General features: G+C 42.6%; 1 protein-coding gene across 1 annotated transcript; it reads right to left on the reverse strand.

Moving 5' to 3' along the window:
- Positions 1–2531: 2531 nt before the first annotated feature.
- LOC124050228 (homeobox protein unc-4 homolog) lies at positions 2532–8173 on the reverse strand. Its single transcript, XM_046372541.1, has 3 exons — positions 7514–8173; positions 6663–6838; positions 2532–4093 (listed from the first exon to the last, which is right to left on the reverse strand). The coding sequence occupies exons 1-3, from the start codon at positions 7776–7778 to the stop codon at positions 2930–2932; spliced, it is 1605 nt and encodes a 534-aa protein (XP_046228497.1). The 5' UTR covers positions 7779–8173; the 3' UTR covers positions 2532–2929.
- Positions 8174–19772: the final 11599 nt, after the last annotated feature.

Genomic DNA, 19772 nt, shown 5'->3' on the forward strand with positions numbered 1-19772 from the left:
TTCACTCTGTCCCTGTCTCCTTCTCTGTTTCTCTGTCTCTCTCTCTCTCCCCTTCTCTGTCCCTGTCCTTCACTCTGTCTCCCTGTCTCTCTCCCCCACTGACTCACCCTCAGTCACTCAGTGTTTCATGCTGTGCCCCCACACAAACAGGCCTGAAGATGTTATTTTTTGTATTTACAAGCGGATAAAGAGACCTTTTCATACTAAAATCTATGGAAACGGCTACGTTTTCTTGTTTTGAAACACAGACTGCAGCATTGAAAGTCAGGATAAAACTTACATACCAAAACAGTGTACAGAAGCAAACCAAACATGGCGACAGCTTTAAAAAGTGAGATGATTTACACTATAAAACTGTGTTTTGTTAAACTTCTACTTCTTTGGTTAATGAGATAATCATTATTTCCATATTAATCCAAGCTGTGGACATAACAAGCCTGAGCCTGTTGTGTCTCACCAGGTCAGAATAAACACACGATTTAGTCCTGTAGCTAAACATTATGATCATTTCCACCCACATTTTGGTTCTTCATTTGGATTTTAAAAGACGATTTACAGTGATTGTGAAGGATCTGATATTTTGTCTGACTTGGAGTTCTATTCCATATCATTTTTTGACACTAAAATGGTAAACTGGCATGTTTTTCATTTTTATTTCTCTAAATGCTCAGAAAAAAATGCCCATAATATAACAAAGGCGCATTTTATTGGCTCGTTGGCTCTCCACACATGCCCTCACACTACACACACACACACAGGCCTTGCTGAAGGGAGATCAAACCTATATTTTCTAATTAATCGCACTCTTGAAACTAACCGATTATAATAAAGCGTTTCCCGCTCCAAAAAAGGAGAATAAAAGTTGGAATTTCACACGGCGCACGCGGAATGAACGATTTAATGTGATTGTTTCGGTCGAAGGGGACGTTTCCTGAGGCCTTATGGGAAAATAATGTCCTTATGAATTAAATAATAGGGTTATTACTTTCATTGATTTTAGCTGTCTGGGAATTTAGTGTTCAGCTTCGGTCTTAACCCATCCTCCTCCTCCTCCTCCTCCTGCTGCTGCTGCTGCTGTTTTTCACTCTCGCTCCCTCTTCGTCCTCTTGTCTAATTATTTTCCTATAAGCCCCCCGCTTCCTACAGCGCAAATAGCAGAGTCACTGAGCGAAAATTATGTAAATATTATTAAAGGGACTCAGGCACGGAAATTCATTTTAGGTCGGCGCAGCAAAGTAAAGCTCTGTCCCTCGGATCCCCCTCAATTTATTTGCAAATAAAGGCGAGGTGACCGGGAGGGATCAGGGATATTTAGCCGGGCTGTCAACACGGCTCCTCCGCGCACTGGCTCGACAGAATTAATGGTTTTAATAATTGGGATTTCAGTTTCCAGGGAATTGGTGGCGTTTACACTTCATAAGCTAAACACACTCTTTCCCTAAACGGGAGAGAGCGCGCGCGCACGCCCAGCCAGAGCACGTGGGCACAACACACCTGCACATTTAAGACAAATTTGTCTGCTGTCCCTAAACATCTCTAATTCAACCATTCTTCAGTCTCTCTCACCTTACTTCCTCCTTTTTCCCCTCCCAGCTCAGCCAACAATTGGTCAAAAAAAAAAATTATTAATGCAAACCTGGCACCTCAGTCGCCTGCTCTCTCCCTCTTCCTCTCCTATATCTTTATCTGCCTCTCCTCCTCCCCCTGAGGGACTCACAGTCCTATTAGAACAAATGACGAGGGGCCCAGGCGCTTTTGTAAAAAGGCGCAGGCGGGCCGGCGCGCGCCTGTCCTATTATGTGCGACACATGATCAATAGGGCGATAACGCAGCAACATCAATATAAGCGACAGAACAATGAGGGATATCATCGAACATCTATCTTAATATAGCCGACTACAAGGGCCGTCTGACAACCGCGGCAGCTCATGAAAATTCCGCCCCACGAATCTACCACCATCTCCCCCTCCACCTCCTCCTCAATAGACTATGCGCACTCACGCGCGGTTGCAAACACGCACACATACACGATGCAGCTGGCGCGGCTATTATTTTCCCATTTCAATTTGACACCCCTGCCTTTCATGCTAATTCTATTATTGTAGGAAGTTTATGTGATTCCATATCACTAGAAATCGGTAATGTCTAATAACCCTTTGGGCTGAAAGGAGTGGGGGGAAAAAAACTGCCTCCAGACCCGCGGCAGCCAGTGGGAAAATAATTACTTTCATATCAAAACTCAGCAGGAGGCGCAGGGTCCTATAGCCCGCGGCCACTAACCTCATTCCAGCTCGGCCTTTCAAATGAATAAATTTGTTAAAGCAATAAATACAAACAGCCAGACGGACTTGAGCCCCAGCTCCGGCTCACTACACAGAGAAAAAAGAGGGATTTATCTGCTGTAACACGACAAAACTCCAGCCGCCATGATCCAAGGTTCTGCCACACAGCAGCCTCACCGCGTTTGTTTCGTTTTGTTTTTGTTTTTTTTACCTTTCCCCCCCCTCAACATGGCCCTAAGAAGACAGTGATTCAATTTAAACAATAACTTTATTTATCAAAATGTTTACATATAAATATCATTTTCTCGTTTTTACAATATCTGAGGATTTCTGTTGTGTGTAAGATGTTTATTGTAGCCTAGTTTTTTTGTTTTTTTGTTTTTTTTGTTACAAGTTGGCCACCAAAAAAAATGGAGTAAGAACCTGCTTCTAAAGGTGTGTCGGCCTAAAGCCTGAATATGAGGACAGCCGCAGCTTTTTTCTGGGGAGGCCATCTGGATTGATCACACATTATGATTAAAAAATAGATGAGAATTAAGTCTCCTGATTCCTGATATGTTTTAGAGTGTCTCAGCAGAGCTTTGGGAATGTTTGAATAGTCTGAGCGGTGTTCCTGGTCCTTTGTTTATGTTTGCTCCTTGCAAGTGTTAGTCCATATCGACATCCTCTCCATCTGTTCCGGGTGTTTCTTGACAGTCTGTGTTTGCCTTGAGACGCTCGGAGAGGTCTGGAGACGCTCGCTCCTCTCTTGCACCCTTCTCTTTTACACACAGCTCGGAAACTTGGCAGCCATTGGTGGCCGCCTCCGTTCGGACTTTCGAACTCCTCTGCTCGCCACTGTCGCCGGACTGCGTGGAGCTCAGGCTGGCCAAAGCCGTCTGAGCCGCACTGCTCGGTGGAGGAGAAACAGGAAATCTTCCATTAGCGGAGTCACCACCACACTCCTCCACGTCTGTTCCATCCGCTCTATTGCTAATGTGATTGTGGTGATGCTGTGTGCTGTGCTCCATGTGATCAGAGTTCAGAGGCTTAGTGACAAAGCTGGAGAGGTCTGAGGGAGCAGGGCTCCCTTCGCTCGGCACACACCTCTGTCCCAGGCCGAGCCTGTTAATGCTGTTATCCTGACATGGTGAGGCCTTCAGGGCTGTTTGGGGCACTAAAAAGCCCAGGGGCTGGTGGGTAATGGGGTAAAGCAAGAAGTGGCCTTTACCCACCAGTGTCCTCTGACTGGGCAACGTGGGGAAGTCCAGCTGAGATATCCGTCGAGGCGTGGCGTCAGAGAGGAGGCTCTCCACGCTGAAAGGGTTGCGTTTCTGCAGGGCCGAGGACCTCGGGCCTCCAGGACTGGAGCTGTGCGTGCTGCCTGGAGAAACCTGCTCCGGCTCTCCTGCGGTTCTTTGGTTTTGGTGGTTTTGTAGTTGGCTGAAGTCGTGTCGTGTTTGGTCACAGCTGGATTCGGTTTGGTGTCCTCCTGCACGCTTTGTTGCTGGCAGTTCGATGTGAATAGTCCCATTAACGCCCGACGACTGCTGCTCGCTGTCGGTGAACTGGGAGACCCCGCTGTCACTCTCTGAGCCTCCAGGTGTGTGGAAGCTGTCACCTGTGAGAAGTTTGTTCTGCGACTTCAGCAGCTTCCTCTCCTGTTTCCGCTTCTTCTTCTCGGCGCGCTCCTGCTCCCTGCGTGCGATCTCCTCGGGGTCCATGGGCTCGCCGCTGCACGTCGTCGGGTGAGAGTTGTGAGCAGGCCGTCCCGGCCCTTTCTTTGTGTTCTCCTTTTTTCTCCATTTTGCACGCCGGTTTTGGAACCAAACCTACGTACATGCACAAACACAAACACACACACACATACAGGTGGAAAATTGACACGTGAGATGATTTTTTTTTTGTTTCCATGTCAACACCTGTCAAACATCACCTGTTTGTGTATTTGTTCAGAATATTACACTTCATAAGATTTTTTTTTGTCATGTTCAGATCTGGGCTGAATTGTCATGTTTAATGGATTGTTTGATTTTTCTGTAGCAGATAATTAATCATCAAAGTTTCTGATAATCCTTTAAATCATTTTATTTGGAAAAATGCCAAAGATCAGCTTATATTAAAGTCTCTAATATGAAGATTATGTGGTTTTGTCTGATCTGTGTCATTGTCAATAAAATGGTTTGGTTAGGTGAAAAATAAAACTCAAAACACCACATTTGGTTCTGGGAAATGAAATGTGATTGACATGTTTCACTCTTTTCTGACATTTTACAGACTAAATAATCCTAAAAACAACGGACCAGTTAATTGTCAATAAACAGAATTGTTGGTTTGAAACACTAGTTGGGACAATAATGCAAGTTTTACAAAGCAAAACCTTTTTGTATGACATTAACTGCCATGACCATTTCCACAAATAAAGGAAAATATCCCAGCAGTAAATGCCTCCCATATGGACACAACAATGTCCAACAGTATCAGAGGTGATTTAATTAAAAATCTGTGGTAAACTTTGAGGACGAATTTGTGTTTTTTGGGGTCCCCTTCATGGACTGAGGTGTTCTTAAGAAGCTGAACACAATGAAGCAGGCCCCATTAGCCGAAATGTCACTTGCGGTGTGTGTTTAGACAAGCTCAGACAGCAGACAGCAGACCCCACACCTGCCATGACAATAAATCAGTGTCAAAGCGGTTATCAGATGGTTAGGACAGAACCATATTGCCTGCAAATCCAAACAAATTCCACAAAGCCCTGAAACAAGTGAAACCTTTGTCCTCTGTCTTTCCGTCTGTCTGTCTCTTTGTTTACTGCAGCTCTGAACATCTGAAGAGTACATGAGGCTAATGGGTCACAGAGGTGGACCAGCAGATGCCCACATGTGCCGGTGTTAATTACCAATGAGTCTGTGTAATGGGCAACTCCGCCAATTACTGCATTTAATTATACCGTGGCTAAATCAGCTGTATCCCGTCTCTGTATCTCCTGTCACACCCAGCGCTCCGCTCATATGGGGGCTTAACGCCTGCCCGGCAATCCCCGGCTCTCCTCCCCTGCGCACCGAGCCAGGAGAGGCGGCTTCCCCCGCCTGAGAGCCCTCGCTGCCCGGCCTGTGGGCGCGCTCAGGGCCGCGTGTGCGGCGCTGATAACGCCAGGAGTTTAGCGTGCAGAAGTAAGATCCGCCGACGTTGCATAAAGAGGACGGGACAGCGACATCATGTGCGACAATGGCGCTTCTTATGAATTGTAAATGTCGGTTCTACACCCCCCTCCCTCCGAAAACGTGACGATAAGGCAGCGTTAAGCAGCTTGACGGAACAATAATCTCAGGTTTAAAGGAGCGAAATCCCCAAACAACATACAGCAACGGCGAGCTCCGCTTGTGTCTCGCTTTTCCTCCACACATGCATGAGATTCATTTGGAAATACACAGAATATCATCTGTGGATGCACAGCTTTTACATACTGAGCAAATAACAGGCAACCTATTAAACCTGTGTTTTCTATAATTATTATTATTATTATTATCAAATTAATTTCTTTATTACTCTGAGGTATCATGTCTCTTAGTATTGTTTTTATTGTTTTAATCTCGTTGTACTTTGTACAGTGACAATAAAGACATTCTGTTCTACTGCATTTTTTAAATATTTATTATTATTCAAACTTCTACTACTACCATTAATACTACCAATAATAATAATGATAATAATAATCCTAACAATAATAATAATATTGTTAATATTGTTTTAGCTGTTGATTAAAACATTGTGAGGTGTTAAATATTTTTGCCACTACAAAATAGCATAATCTTAAAATATCATTTTACTACCACTATATATTTTATTACTAACAATAATAATAATAATAATAATAATAATAACAATACTGATTTGAATTAATTAATAAAAGGATAATAATACATTCATCTTCAATTATTTGAAACCTTAAATTGAACCACGTTAAAGCATAAATACAGAGATAAAAATTAAGGTGGGTATGAACAAACTCTCCAGTAATTAGATAATAAAAAGCTGAAGGTAAACGAACAACACTATTGTTTCCATTTTCACCCCTTGGTTTGCTCAGTAAATAGCCTTGTTTTTATTAACCCATAAATCAATAGGTTGCCGCCATGCATAATTCAAAAGAGACCCTTCATTGATGTTTGGATAATTGACAAATAGCTGCCTCAGTGTGGGATGGGCCTTCACGGCCAGCACAAAACAAACTCTGACATTTTCTTCATGTGATTGGATGTTTTTGGCGAATGTTTAATTTTGAAATTCACTGAAAATTCAAAAGAATAACTCAAAACTATCTCCTTCTCCTCCACCAGCTAAATAAATAAAAGAATTAACGCCTCTGAGAATATCCGACTTGTTTCCTGGTGTCTTTACCTGAACCCTGGACTCGACGAGGTCAAGCCTGAGCGCGAGCGCCTCCCGCATGAACACATCCGGGTAGTGACTCTCGTTGAACGCCTTCTCGAGCTCCTCCAGCTGCCAACCGGTGAAATTCGTCCTCGTGCGTCTTCGTTTACAACCGGGACTGTCCTTATCCGGGTCCCCAGAATCTGCATTGGTCGGCGTGTGTGTGTGTGTGTGTTTGTACAAGTGTGTGTTTATGAGTGTGTGTGTGTGTGTGTGTGTGTGTGTGTGTGAGTGAGTGAGAGAGAGGAGAGGCTGTCATGGCAGAATTAGCTCGTAAAGCACCAGTTTAGTGTAAAACTGTGCGCTGTCACACGTTTCTTTCTACTTTAAAATATTTTGGTTGCTCCTGAACCCTGACAAACCCCGTCAGGACGTTCAGGCCGAGCAGAAACTTTAATGGCGTGTTTGATATTTCAGAAGCATTCCCAATGATTGATCAATCACTTCTGGCTTTATGCAACAGCCAGCAACAAAGTCATAGATGTTAACGGCAGGTTGTTGCCGTTATTTTTACATGCAGTGCGGTTTTTACTGTACAATTATTAAATATGAGCCTTCACATAAACTTTTTTCATTTCTTTTAAAATTTAGTAAGCTTCAAAACTTTAAGACAATAAGTTTTTTCTCTGCAGACGGACTCTCTTGTCCAAAATCTATCCTTAAAGGTTAAAATTGTGCTTAAGTTATCCTCAAAGTCCACTACAAATTGCCTTATTTGGCCATTAAACGAGCCACTGACATCCATCACATGCATTGTTTCGTCACAGGTTCTTGTTTGTGTGTTACTGAGACATCAGACAAAAAGAGCCAGGCCTTACCTGAGAGTTTGAACTGCTGGCTGTCGGACGAGAGCAGCGGGTTGGAGCTGACCACCGAGGCCGAGCAAGAGCCGTTAAGTAATCCGTCTATAGAGAACGGGACGGCGGTCGCTGACTGCAGCTGGTTTCCGCTGGCGAGCTCGTAGACGTGCTGGTGATGATGGTGGTGGTGGTGATGGGGACCGAGCGGGTACGGGAAGCCCACCAGCCCGCCCAAGGAGCCTCCGAACTGGGCGTGAGGATGCTCGAGTACCCGACTGTCCATGCTCGCCCGGGCTGCGGCGGGGCCGAAGTGAAGATGCAGAGGGAGGCGGTGTGGCTGAACATGCAGTCAAAAAAAGAAAGTCAGGGAGAGGAGGAAGAAGCTGCGAGGAGGAGGAGGAGGAGGTGAAGGCGGAGGGGGCAAAAAGGGAACCCAGGCAGACGGCCGTCTCCCGCGGCCACGGTGCGGTCTGTAGCGGGGCGGCGGAGACGACCAGGCTCTACGAGGTATTTCACGTTTACGGTCCAGTCGAGATGTCAACCCTGCTTTCTCTCCGCGAGCCAGCTCATTAGGACCCCTCCGTCTGCTCGCGGGACCAATAAGAAACGTTAATCGCCCCGTGACGTCAGAGACGCGGTTAATGGAGTAACGGGAGGCAGAGCACGAGGCGATGAGCGAGAGAGAGAGAGAGAGAGAGAGAGGGAGAGAGAGAGGGAGATCTCCCCCTCTTTCCAGATCGATCGCTAATTACACCTGGCTCGGTCCTGTAATTCAGGCCTGTCAAAACAATGAGGACGACACTAAGCCCGGCGCGTGGAAACAGCCGAGTGATTGATAGGCCGACTCCATTAAATGCTCAGGAATATAACCTGCACGTTTGTTTCTTTTTCTTTTTCTTTTTTTTATTATTCGTTTTTTCCGGGCGGGGGGGGTATTTCTTAGGAGAAAACACGTTTTCCTCTAACTTTGAATAACTTTGAGAATCAATCACTCTTTCCTTCCCCCGCGTCTGCTCTTCCTCTCGTTGCTCTCGCATGGCGCGTGTTTTACAAGGGGCATTCAGGGCCAGATTGATCCAATAACAGCGCCTTTATCACCCCCCTCCTTTTCCTGAGCTGTCACATCGCATTTTAAACTACAAGCCTCTCTCCATCTCCCAGGCACCCCCACCGCCTCCACACACACACACACACACACACAATATTCAGTGTGTGAGCAGTCCTACCAAAAGCCAAACCCCGCCACCATTATCTCGATTTTTCACCTGAACAGCTTACGCCGATGTTTAGTTGTAAATGACCCCCGTAGTGGCTTGCAGCCGACATTATGTGACTTTCCCCAAGAATTCAGCGCTTTGCACACGCAGGCGCCATTCAGCCTCAAACTGTACACGATCGTTACAGGGATATGTTGGATTGGCTGGAGTTTAACCATGAGGGTTTTATTTTTCCCCTCTAGTCTATTATTTGCTGATATATATATACATATATATTGGTCTGGTTTCTTTAAAAAAAAAATAAAATAAAAGTTAGAAGATAAAACAAGAGGTCTTGTAATGCTCGTATAGTTTCACTTGGCCTCATATTAATGTGTCAGTTTTTAAACAAACCAAAATTTCAGCAGGTTCTTCAAAACGCTCTGCTCCATTCATCCACCAACAGATGGAAGCAGAGAGCAGTGCAAATTACCTAATAATCTGCACTACAAATGTAATAATTCTGATAAATAAACTTACTTCTTGTTTTTGTTTTTTACTCTGAATCCCGTAGTTATTTTCCAAGAAATCAAGGAACAAAACAAAAAGATTAACAAGTAAAAATTCAATTGTCAGAGTTTTGAAGATCCAAAAAATAAGTGCAACAGAACAATGAAGGACTAAAGCTTATGTGCTGGTTTATTTAGGTTTTTATTTCTCTTACAGTTTGTTTTTGTCTCCATTTTGATTTAATCAGCCAATCAAACTGCACGCAGGTAGGGTCCATGTAGTTCAACAGCATACGGCTACTACATGATACACCCTCCAAACAGGTGAAGTTCGGTTACGTTTTAGGCACCCAAACTACTTTGTCAGGTTTGGGAAAACATCCCGATTTCTTCAGGGTGTGAAGTTATCTCAGGATGTGCTGTGTTGGATGAGACAGACCCTCATCGTCTGAGCAGAACTCCGGCGTAAGCGTCCAGGGCCGCAGTCTCTGCTCTGCAATGGTGTGGTGCTGAGCTAAATGCTAACATTTCATGCTAACACGCTGATGTTTAGCAGATACAATGTTTACACTATTTACTATCTCAGTTTAGTGTGTTTGGTAATTAGCACTGAACGCAAAGCACAGCTAAAGAACGTCATTGTTTTTGTTGAGTATTTGGTGATGAGATTAAGATTTTGATCAGATGATGGTGCTGGATGAAAACTTGAGGGATCACCAGAGTCAATATAATTCTTCCAATGTGAATCATAAATTTCAGGGTAATCCATAAATCCAATAGCTGTCAAGACACTACAACAAATGTCAACGTCATGACTGGAAAATCAAGGAATCACCAAAATCATTAGAATGTTTTCTCTGGAGGCCTTGAATGTTTGTATCGACAGATGTGTTTATGTTGGGATGGTTCAGCCTGGACGAAGTGAGCCATGGACCAATTAGCCAGTTAATAACCAAAGTGAAGAATTATCAACAAAATTTGGCTATTTCTTTTCCAAGTAATTTGGATTATTTTTTTTCTTTAACAACGGACATTTCCTTTTCTAAAGTCAAGCAAAGTCATTTTAGCAAAACTGAATACAACATGTAGAAATGTATGCAGTGTGAAGAGTCTTGTTTAAATCGAGGGAAATGATGCTCGAGTAGAAGTATGCACTGGGAAATGAAAGGTTTTTGAAATTCACAATCATGGCGTTGGCCAGGAGCAACTGGGTGTCCAGGTGGACAGCTCTGGAGAAGCGATGGACGGAGGGAGGGAGGGAGAGAGAGAAAGATTATACATATAAATTGTAAACGGTGTCGCAGGGGCCAAATCTTGCCTGAGGCGGTGACTGCTTCATTTTGTGTTAAATTTCTTGACAGAAAGCCACCCGCGTGCTGGTGAATACTGAATGGTAATCAGAGCTGGTTGAATAAGTGCCTCCCCCTCCCTCTTCCATTACTGTGAATTAATTCGACTTTATTTATCCAATTTCTGGAGCTGACAGAATGTTAATTTGAGTTGAGATTTCTCTCTGCTGTTCTGCCTGTGACCCGTAGCCCTGGGATTGGCGTGTTGTAATAACCTGAATCTTTCACCAGAAGCTCCGATAATTGTTACCTTATTAGCATGTAAATTGTTTAATTAATATTATTATGAAGAACCATATAATCCCTCAGTTACTTGACCCGAAGTCCACACGCGAGCAGGCTTTCTGCATTTCAATGTCTAGTTTTTAAATGGACTCTTTAATGTTGGCTGGTCGTCAGGCTGTAAAAGAAAAAAAAAAAAACTCTTTTCCCCCAATCTTAGTGCAACTTTGAACGGCTTGAGAGGCGCTTTTGATGTCACCCCGTCTCTATCTATCTCTTCTGCTCTCTCTATCCCCTTTTTATTTCTTTGCTGCTCTTTCTGATGTGTATTTATTTCCCTGCTGCCATTTTTTGAACATCAAAACCCAAAGCCTTCTTGTCATTTGCTTATAAAAGCCTTTTTTTTAACAAGCCCCCTCCTCCCTCCACTTTCCCAGTGGCTGTGCGAGCCAAACACATGCAGTGCTCGATGAAAAGCAGCCCTTGACATGAGGTCCTGAGAGACGGCAGCATTTAAATTCGCCTTTCTTCTTTCCTCCTCCTTTTTTTGCTGGGCACGAGTGACATTGTCAGATGCTAGCTTTAATTAATTTGATAATAAGATGGGCGACTCACAGGCCAGGGTTTGGCTTGCCTTGCCTCCAGCCTTCCTCCCCTCTCTCATCTCTCCGAGCAGGCAACACAACCAATCCAACACTTAAGGCAACAACAACAACAACAACAAAAAAGACAAAATACTGGTCCACGCTGATGTGATAGCTTCTAAGTTGCTGTTATTCTAAGATCTGTGGTAGCCTATCTCGACATGTTCTTCTTGACATTTTTTAATTTGGTCAAACTAAATATCTGGAAAAGACCCATCCCTGTTCACTTCACTGAACTGAATGAAATCTGGTATTTTCAGGATCTATAGTTAGACCGATGTTCATGTCGTCACTGTACAAAACATAACAACATCCAAGTGATGCCTCTTCAGTACCCCTCTCATATGTATTTGTTTAAAAAAATAAAAAATAGATAAAAGATTTATATGTTCTTGACTAAAATACCGGAACATTCACACAGTTAAAATTCTCATGTGCTTTCAGCAGAGACCTGCATACATTTTTCATTCTTTCAAATTTCATTTTTAGATTTGATTTCGTTTTTAATTGGTTATTTCTTTCTTGACTTTATTTACTGTAAAGCTGGAGTGAGTACACATATGAAAACTGACACGCCCTTCAGAAGTGACTTTATCTCCTAAAATCACTGAATCCACAAGATGTCAGTGGAAACAAGCTAAGATGGGCTTCGGTTAAGTTGGTACGCCTGTGGACTAAGTGCCATTGTATAAGCTAGATCGATCATTCTGTTGACTGACCAAGCCTGGTTAGAAACATAACCCAGAGACTGCTAACAATTTGGAGGCTCAAAATTAGAATTTTCAATTTTGGTACGAGAATTAGCGGACCATTACATCTCTGGAGGTGGCTCAGAGATGATCAGTGGGCGTAGTGTAGAACAGAATGAATTGCCTCGTCTTCATGCTTGCTGGTCTGTCTGTCTGTCTGTCTGTTGGTCAGCCATTCAGTCTACTGTCCCAATGCTTTGGCTCAGACTGAAATACCTCAACAAATACTGGCCATCAAATTTTCTACAGACATCCATGGTTGCCAGATGCTGTCTCCAAATAACTTGGGTGGTTCTCTGACTTTTCCTCCAGTGCCACCATGACGTTACATTTTTGAGGTCTTGATAAAGTATCCCCAAACTGGGTGGACTGCCTCAAAATGTTGCTAATAAAAATTTCTCTAATATCATCTATAGCGCTATCATCAGGCCAAAACTAAAACCCATCCCAAGACTTGGGGTTGTCACCAAATTCTTAAAGAATTAATAACATTACCATGAGCCCCTGCTGTAGTTTGCACTTCCCGAATTAGCTAAATCCCATCACGTTAGCAGCAAAGAGCCACCAGCATGGCTGTTCATCTCTTTAGATTATCTACTGTGCCAGCTATCGGTCATTTATCGGTTAGCCATTTTTGCCATGAGTAAATCATTTAGCACTGCAGGCTGTGCTGTACATCTACAGTCTCACTCTGTCGCCTGCTCCAGCAGCTCCACATGGGGGAGCTCAGGGTTTTAATGTTTGGTAAAAAAGCATCTCAAGTGAGGGAGGAATGAATATTCCAATCACAACCCCACCTTCCTTCTATTTATAGACCACCACTGCCGCCAGACTATATATACACATAAATATATGTTTAAAGAATCAAAACTTGTGACCACCCATTAGCAAATAAGCTTCCAATAAAACAAAACTCACACTATTCATCCAATTTCTAACCAAGGATAATTTGAGATGAGGTTTTGGGGAATATTTAAGGCTTCAGTAAGAATTTATTTGAGTTTGATATTTGTTTTCAAGCTCACCGCAGACTTTATTTCATGTCTGTTCTTTAGCAAAACTGTGTGTGTTTGTGTATGTCCAGAAACATGGTAGCCAAGGCAACCAGTTAACATCCTTCACCTGAGGTTACCTGTCCAGTGGGGACACATGTCCTTCACCATCAAACGCAGGCCCCTCAGCTTCCATTCACGTTGCCATAAGAACATGGAAACGCTGAGCCTGAACATCCAGAACAAACTCCCATGGTGCCCAATAACCTGAGATGTTTTTTTTATGTTTTTTTTTTCTTTTCTTTCAAGCATGGCTCGCTGAGAAAAAAAATCAAACTCTGACCATGTAGGTTACCACACAGAATAATAAGAACCTCCTTTGAGCCACACAACCCTCAATATGCCTCTTGAGAGGAGGAATCAAGTCATATTTATTTTTTAATTAACAAACTAAGGTGAAGCAGCGGTGAGTTAATTACTCAATTACTGGTACGAGTTAATTTTTAACTATCTGAAATGAAGCCAGTCATTATTTAGGCAACTGATTGATAATTAAGAGTCTAATCTGAATTAATTGTTGGGAAATGGTTTTTGATCCAGCAGTGCGCTTTGTGCAGCCTAAAACCAGGAAAGGACGCAATTCAAATTAAAAAGTAAAGGGATTTACGGTTTTGGTGTTTTGTATATTTTTCCCCCCACACAAATCCTGACACATAATGGAAGCTTTGATAATTTAGACAAGGAAAGAACTCATTTCCAAGCGAGTGCATTTTAGCTCCTTCTCTCCACGCAGTTAGAAACTTTTCCTCCATCTAATTATGTGCGTAATTGTGCCTCTGACAGAATATTAGGAGAAAATGCAAAGTGTGACTGATTTAAAGCTCTCTACTTTAATTCACCTCCTGTACAAAAGATTAAACGCAGTGCCTGTAAAAGTCAGTCAAACTTTCCCTGTGTGTATGTGTGTGTGTGCCATAAGTGTCATTTATATATATCTATATCTAAATATAGATATATATATATATCTATATATAGATAGATAGATATAGATATTTAAAATGAATGTAAGCCAAACTTCCTCTGCAGCAGTAATTCTGTTTCAATTAAAAGTGACTTATCACCTTTTCCTAAAACGTGCTTAATATGCCAAAAATTTTCAATGCTTGAAAGAGTCCAAAATGCCATTTTAATTGTTATCAGCGAGTTGGATCTCCCCCTGCCTCCCTCTTTCTTCTGCCCCCTCTCCTTTTTTTTTTTTCCTTGGTTGTCTTGGCACAAGCCGCACGGAAATAGACCTAATTAACCACCCTACCCCACAGGGAAATCCGCTATGCAAATTAACATTTTCAAAATATAGTAATGATATAATTCGAGAAATTGTGACGCCAATTTTTCATGCACTGGCTCGAGGTATTTGCATAGACATTTTAACAGCCCAACCAATACTTTTCTTCTCATCTCTTGATAATGTGTGTGTGTGTGTGTGTGTGATGGGTGGGAAGTGGGGGCAGGGTGGGGTGTTAAAACAAATGCTCAGATCTGATGATGCACAGAGGAAGAATGGATCAGCCTGCCTATTCGGACACTGGCTGGCTACTGGAGCCCAACAAAACCATCTGCCGGGAGTGAAACGGTGGAGGGGTGGAAGGAAAGAAGGAAGGAGGAGAAAGTCACCTCCTCCCTCCCCCCCAAAGACCTCAGCTTAAAGCCGCTCTGCAAAGGAAGAAAGATGTTTTAATTAGGAAGCAAGTTCACGCGCATCTCATTTAAATCACTTTAATGAATAGCTTAGTCAATGTGGCCCATGTGCTCTGAAATGAAAGGGCTGTTTGAGACAAAGGTGTTCTCTTTGGTGCTTGGTTCATATTTTGTACCCTCAACTCACTGGACTCCTCATATCACCTCAGCCTTTTAATTTCAATTGACAGAATAAACACCATTTTAATTCACACAGCATTTAGATTTATTAAGTCTAATGCAAATACGATTGTGTCTGCTTCCTACGAGGGTTCAAAGCGTGTCCATATAGCAAGGACCCTGAACACAACACAGTATAATGATCACATTAAAATGGTAGTAAGTTCAGATTCAGTATTTGCAGGCTGCACTTTGGCCCATTTACTGTTGATTCCCTAAGAACTCATGTTGATTCATGACTGATTATTCCTGAAAGAGATGTGTGAATACATCCCTAAAAATTCTACTTCTGTTTTTTTATTGTGAAGGATCATTCATCAGTTCAGGCATTGCACTTAACGAGGGGTAACACTGGTTAAAGAAATGTAAAGTCTACAAGCTGGTAAATCAGATGCTGCAGTGGCAGCTGTTTCATCAGTTTGTCCATAATGATCAATGTGATTATGCAAAAAGTCTGTAACGATAATATAAAGTGATAATCTTCATCAATGGTTTACACATAAAGCTAACTCAGTAAATGTCCTCAGTAAACAGACATAATTAACTTGTGTGACTTGCTCACGGCTTTGCCCGTAACCTCTGGACTCAACCCGACCAGACGAGCATCATCCTGGACTAATTCTGCAAGTTGTGAAGATAAAACTGACCCTCTCGCAATCTCATCACTCTGAGCTTCCAAACACACAAACAACTCCTGCATTACTTCAGATGAACTTGAGTGTTTGAAATGTCAGATCTCCACTGTAGATCAACCACATCCATAACCACATTCTACACTCCTTATTATTTGGATGCTCAGGTGATTCAGTTTCAGAAAGGTGTTCTTAAACCTTGTCTTTCAGGAACTCTGATGCACCAAGATGCCTTGAAATTCTGACAACCGCTGAAGTCATAACTCATTCGTTTGCTGCAGGAAACACGGACACAGCTGTCTTGGTATTAAAAAGCACTTTCTCTTTTACTTCATAGTTCAGTCCTCTTTATTAATCAGACAAGAACATTTAAAGCTACTTTTCTTGCAGTCTTTTTCATACAAGTCATGGCAGCACGCAGCCGATGGCGCACGGCCAAAATGACAGAACAGCTTAAGCTATTAATGCTCAATGATATCAGTCAGTGAGTGAAATAATTCCAGATAAACTGCCGGTCCAAGCACAGTCTGATGATACCCTCCGGAGTATCCCATCCTAACATATGTCTAATTGTTTACTACTGCTTGTTTACATAAACACAAAATGTTGCAAGGGAGGAGGAGAGGAGGCGGGCAGTAGAGGAGAGTCGGTACACTATAAGACAGAGCTGGAGAATTAATAACAATTTGTGGCAGATAATTACTTATCAATTAAAGCTGTTATCCTGCCTAATTAGGCAACGTTCATTAAATTCAGCCAATTTAAACCTTAATCAAAGTTAGCAGGGCCTGACAGCAGAGGGAGGTTCAGTGAAGGAGCGCCCCCTAGTGCAGGAGAGAGGAAGGAGGAGTCCCTCAGAGAGCATGTGTGATCGTTTTATTATTTTATTATGTTGTACTTAATGTTTAATTACTCTTAGAATGGGTAAAAGGAATGTATTACTATCATCATCATCATTATTGTTGTGGTTGTTGTGGTTGTTGTTGTTGATTAATTAATGTCACATACTACAAAAACTGCTAAATAAATGTATCAAGTACAATAAAAGCGTAAAGCATGAGCACCTTTAGCAGTTAGCAGTAAATGCAGTGCGCAGTGCAGTGTTTCTGTCTTGGGACGTTATGTGTTCACTACATGTAATGTTCTGGGTGTTGCACATGTGGTCAACCAAGGATGAGTTAAAGGCAGAGGAAAAATTCAGTGCATGTAAAAATATACAGCTAATAAAGTTCATTCTTCATTCTTCATTAATGAAGTTTAACAGATATTTAAAGCATACAGAGACTTACTCCAGAAGTGCGGAGGTCATGTTGCCGTTCCAAGTTTTCACTTTAAGTAAACACCAGGTGTGCCAACTGATTGCTCAGTTGCATTAATAAGGCCGATGGTCTCAGAGGCCTCGTGGGCTGGGGCCCCGGGGCCCGCTGCCCTTTTGTCATATTGGTAGTCCGACCACGAGCACCTTAAGTACTTTAAAAATTGGACTGGAGTACAGTACTTGTATCCTCGCGTTACATTCCACTAACAATGATCACTATCATTAACATCTGTGGTAGTAGTAATAATGTAAGATGTACTAAAATCATTTATTGAAGTAAAAGTAGTAACACTACAATGTAAAAATACTCAGAAACCAGCACCAAGGTGGAGGTATATGTGTTAGTAATATTTGTATTTGTTGGGTACCATCATAACTTCCAAGTTAATTATGTTTTGCACGTAAAATCCCACTCTACACAGTAACTTGTATACTTAGCTGTCAAATAAATAGAAGAGCAAGAAGTACAACATTTGCCTCTGAAATCTAATGGAGCAAAAGTACTCAAGTAAAGTACCTCAAAATTGTTCTTAAGTGCTGTACTTGAGTAAAAAATGTAGCTACCCTGAAATCATAGAAATATGCTCTCACACACACAATGACAGGAGGTTGAACACACTCGTTCACTCTCTGGCCTGTCGGCTCTGGTTTTAAAGCCTTCACTTCCAGGAGCTGTTGTGGCCAATTGACAACAAAGCATGCGCTTCTCGGGGAGGCCTCGGCACGAGGAATGAGTTAATTAATATTGGCTCTTGTTGGGTCTAGTTAATGAATGAGTAAATTATGCGCCTCTGGGACACCGCCTCCCCAATCGCTTTAAATTATCCCCCACACCCCTCTTCCAACATTGTCCTCCAATTTCCCCACTCTGATCCTGCACTGATGGGGTCCCTGTCAGCAACCAGACCACGACACACACACACACATCGACTACCCCTGCAGTCTCCATCTGTCTGTCTTTGTCCTGCTCGGGTGTATTTTAGTTCTTTGTCTCCAGCACATTTATTGACGCCTTTTTTTTTTAACTCAGTGCTTCTGTTCAACCTCGCATCGTCAGTTCAGGGTGGCAAATAACTTCCATCCCATTAACTCGTTTGAGAAGGGAGGCTAGTCAAACAAAGCTTGGCCGCAATCTGATCCTCACATACACACACACACACACACACACACTCAAAGACTCAGTCGTATTGGTCAGAGAGGAGAATAAAAAAAAAGATCCATATTATTTGCATTAAAAGCCTTGCACCGTGAAATTCATTTATAATTACAAAGAGAGGTTTCTGTGTGTGTTATGCAGATCAGGGACATGTGTGTATGCAGCGAATGGCTCGGATTGGTTATTTTGTGATATGCTAACACAGAATTTAGAGTGACAGACTGCAATTATCCCGTTATTGTAATTGTCAGAGTCAATTCTCTGCAGGCTGAGTGCAGGACGCATGAAGAAAAAAAAAAAGGCAACTCACAGCTTAGATTTGGTTGTGTTTTTGACCCACTCTTTCAAAAACAGTCTCTGCTTTACCAAACACACTGCTGTCAGGCCATCATCTCAGAGTGTCATCTCTGCGCAAGTGTCTCGACCTGAACGTTGGCCTTGACTTGAAGGCTGTTTATTTACCAACTGTGTGTTAAGGTTCAGTTGTATCTGTTTAAAGAAATATGTTGGCCAAGCATTTCAGCATCTGGACCAATGCTAATATGTAAAGTAAAGATAGGCTGCTATATTAATATTTTGCTTGCAGTAGTCTCTCAACATTAACTGGCTGAAAATGTCTCATCATGTGGAATTAAATCGGTAATAAAGTTTTCTGATGTTATACAGTATGTCTGCATCGAAGCCTACCGAGGATATACTGTATGTGTTTGATGGAGAGTTCAGTGTGAATTCACGGTAAGCTGCGTCTAGGCCCTGCTCGGCGGTGTGGACCTCCAGCGCCCCCGTGTGGTGAACAAGGCACAGTGCTGGACAGTACACACCCAACACATTTCAACTTTCTGTTATTATGCACAGATAACTAGAAAATAACGACTCAACCCAGTCACAAGAACTACTACCTGCCCTGAAGCTGTGTATGCGTCAGTTCGCCTGTAATGCATCACCTGCGCACAATACTTCTAAACAAAATAACAAAAGTAGACCGAAAGGTGCAGTGTGTGGCATATGGGATGCTTTACAGAAAGAAATTTGGTCTGGTATTCACTTCACCTGTCAGTGATGTTAATGTTGTGACTGATCGGTGTATACCCGCGGTCAACGGTCCGTACTTGTACAGGCATGTTTCTACTGTAGCCCAGAATGGACAAATCAGATACTGATGGAAGAGAGAGGGTCTTTCCAGTTTTAAGGAAGGGAGGCTATGAGGGGTGTACAGTTGGTCGCAACCCGCTACCCTCCTGCTGGATGCCACTAGATCCTGCACACTGAACTTCTAAGAATAAATTATTTTGCATAAAGCACTTCGAACACCTTTGTTTAATCTGTACAGTAACTAAGACTGAAATAACAAAAAAAATCACCAATTTAGAGAGTTAGCTAAATGTGCCATGCTAGCCAGGAACTGCATGAGGCAATTAAAAAGTCCGACACATAACCTCCCTCAAAATGTTGAGTAATTTCAGCTGAGTTTTACAGCAGTAATTAACATTTTAACTGTTTGCCGGTTTCCAGTCTGAGCCCGAAGCTAACGTTAGCCAGTGAGCTAAGCTAACCGCCAGCGGTTAACTCAACCATCCGCCAGAGAGAGAACTA

This window comes from Scatophagus argus, chromosome 2 (assembly GCF_020382885.2).
Source record: "Scatophagus argus isolate fScaArg1 chromosome 2, fScaArg1.pri, whole genome shotgun sequence".
NCBI lineage: Eukaryota > Metazoa > Chordata > Actinopteri > Scatophagidae > Scatophagus > Scatophagus argus.

Excerpts from the sequence above, each read along its gene's own strand:
- LOC124050228 (XM_046372541.1), bottom strand. The coding sequence starts at position 7,778 with ATGGACAGTCGGGTACTCGAGCATCCTCACGCCCAGTTCGGAGGCTCC. Across the intron at positions 6,839-7,513 it reads CCAGCAGTTCAAACTCTCAG|ATTCTGGGGACCCGGATAAG; the intron begins GTAAGGCCTGGC and ends CGACCAATGCAG. Across the intron at positions 4,094-6,662 it reads TCGTCGAGTCCAGGGTTCAG|GTTTGGTTCCAAAACCGGCG; the intron begins GTAAAGACACCA and ends GCATGTACGTAG.